A 2477-nucleotide genomic window follows, 5' to 3' on the forward strand; every position below is an offset into this window, starting at 1 on the left:
AGCGGGGCTTCAGCTGTTTGTGTTCAGTGATAAAGTCAGTCCTCCGAGTCTCGGCTTCCTGGCTGGATACGGGTACACGATACCTTCAAGTACTGCAGTAACTGTAGTCTGATTACTGTGATGTAGCTGTAGTCTGATTACTGTGCAGTAACTGTAGTCTGATTACTCTGCGTTAACTGCAGTCTGATTACTCTGCGGTAACTGCAGTCTGATTACTCTGCGGTAACTGCAGTCTGATTACGGTGCAGTAACTGCAGTCTGATTACTCTGCGGTAACTGTAGTCTGATTACGGTGCAGTAACTGTAGTCTGATTACTGTGCAGTAACTGTAGTCTGATTACTGTAGTCTGATGTAGTCTGATTACTCTGCCCCCCCCCCCAGCATCATGGGTCTGTACGCGTCGGTGGTTTTGGTGATCGGGAAGTTTGTGCGCGAGTTCTTCAGCGGGATCAGTCACTCCATCATGTTCGAGGAGCTGCCGTGTGTCGACCGCATCCTCAAACTCTGTACCGACGTCTTCCTGGTAAAACTTTATTAACTCAGCAACATCATCAGTTTACCTGACTGATGAACTGATTCAGGGCTGTGCTGTGATCTGATTGGCTGTTTTCTGTCTCAGGTGAGAGAGACAGGGGAGCTGGAGTTGGAGGAGGAGCTTTACGCCAAACTGATCTTCCTTTATCGCTCGCCAGAGACTCTGATCAAATGGACCCGACGCTAACCTCGTCAACGGTTACTACGTCCGCAGTGACATCACAGACTGTGACATCATCACTGACTGTGACATCATCATTGACTGTCGTTTCTGAACATGTGGTTCCTCCGACGGTCTTCAGAAAGAACCTGCGGAGAATGTTCTCCAGGAGGAAACGTCAGTGAGGAAAACAGGAAGCATTACCTCTTCTGATGACATCCACACTGATCTGAGGACAGTCACGTTTTGATTTCTGATGACCAATAGCTGCAGGGATACGTCACCTTCTTTGATAACAGCTGTTTTAATACAGAGAGGTATTCTGAGGAGTCAAACGACGACCTTGCAAATGTTTTCACTTATTTATTTGACTTTAATGTTTACAGGACAAACCTCAGTATTTCTTTCATGACTGCGTTGGCTTTAACAGTTAAAGTGTTAGCTTTCATTAGCACAACATTAGCATCATGCTAGGTGTGCATCAGCATTACATTAGCTTTTTAAGGTCTGCTTAGTAGAGGTGTAGAGTTGCAGGAGCGCAACGGAAAGATGCCCCGGTACTTTTTTTTTCTCTCACAGTCAGAAAATAGAATATTGGCTGATTGCATAAACCGATTGAAATTCATATAAATTTCTTAAGCGCTTGTGGATCCAATCATCACTAAAGTGTATGCACGAGCATTGACGGAATATCACACATGAGAGATAATAAAAACAGATGGAATGGTCAAAGTTGCTATATTGATATTTAGCGGCTGGCTCTCTGCCTCATAATTTTATCTCGTAATGTTGCTCATTTGTCAGTTACTGCAAAACCTCACCTCCGCGACTTGACAGAAGTCTGCTTATACTGAATGTATATATTGCCATGGCAACTGTACACTTAAAACCCACAAAACAGGGTTACATAACCTTACATAACGAGCTTCAAGATCACCGTGAATGTGTAAGCGTCATAGGTGCGCTCCGGTAATAAAACAAATAGCACTACACCCCTGCTGCTTAGTTAGCCTAAATCAGCTCCATGTTAGCTCTGTTTGATTGTGACTCTTGTAAACTGGTGTGAAAGGTGATCAGAGCTAAGCTAACTCTAGGAACCAATAAGAAGGATGAAGGTGTGAGATGTCTGTGAGGCCAATAATCAGTGATAAGTGAAAACTGCTGTTCATACATTTTTAACAACATGACCCAAACACAGAATATTTAGTCCATGTTGCCCCCTAGTGACAGAAAACTAGAAGTAAATGAACACATGAACTAATGTAGGGTTAATCATCAGATCGTGTTGTTGGAAAGTAAATCTGTTGATGTCACTTTATCTGACTGATAACTCTAAACTCTGTTTCCTGTGAATATTTCAAACAAAAAGTGAATATGTGACAATTAAACTTGGTTTTATGTCTGAGTCTCCTTCTACTTGTCTTTTTCTGTGTCCGACAGGGAAAGAATTTAAAAAAGAAAACGGAAACCGAAAAAGTAAAGTTGAAATGTTTTAACATTTTTGATTTGGCTTTTCTCATTTTGATTTAACATTTGACTTTTTGATTTAACATTTGACTTTTCCACTGATAGATGTCAAAAGTGGAGATGTGGCCCAAAGACTGGTGGGAGGGTCTGAAACAAAAGGGGTGCAGAGGCTCCTTATGGACAGCAGGGGGAGCTCACTAGTGGGGAGCACTGTTGAGGAGCATCTGGCTGCAGATGGCTACCAGGCTGGCCTGGCCTCTTATTTCACTAAACTTTCACTCATTTCAGTAAATTTTTCGCATGAAAGGGTTAGGA

The 2477-nt window shown here is 42.6% G+C and overlaps 1 protein-coding gene across 1 annotated transcript; it reads left to right on the forward strand.

Moving 5' to 3' along the window:
* Positions 1–6: 6 nt before the first annotated feature.
* Positions 7–2105, forward strand: LOC120555043 (piezo-type mechanosensitive ion channel component 1-like). The gene is made up of 3 exons (XM_039793841.1): positions 7–72; positions 383–524; positions 621–2105. Exons 2-3 carry the CDS (start codon positions 387–389, stop codon positions 720–722), a joined length of 240 nt encoding a protein of 79 aa, XP_039649775.1. The 5' UTR covers positions 7–72; positions 383–386; the 3' UTR covers positions 723–2105.
* Positions 2106–2477: the final 372 nt, after the last annotated feature.

Source organism: Perca fluviatilis, unplaced genomic scaffold (genome assembly GCF_010015445.1).
Source record: "Perca fluviatilis unplaced genomic scaffold, GENO_Pfluv_1.0 PFLUV_unplaced_scaf_124, whole genome shotgun sequence".
NCBI classification, from domain to species: Eukaryota; Metazoa; Chordata; class Actinopteri; order Perciformes; family Percidae; genus Perca; species Perca fluviatilis.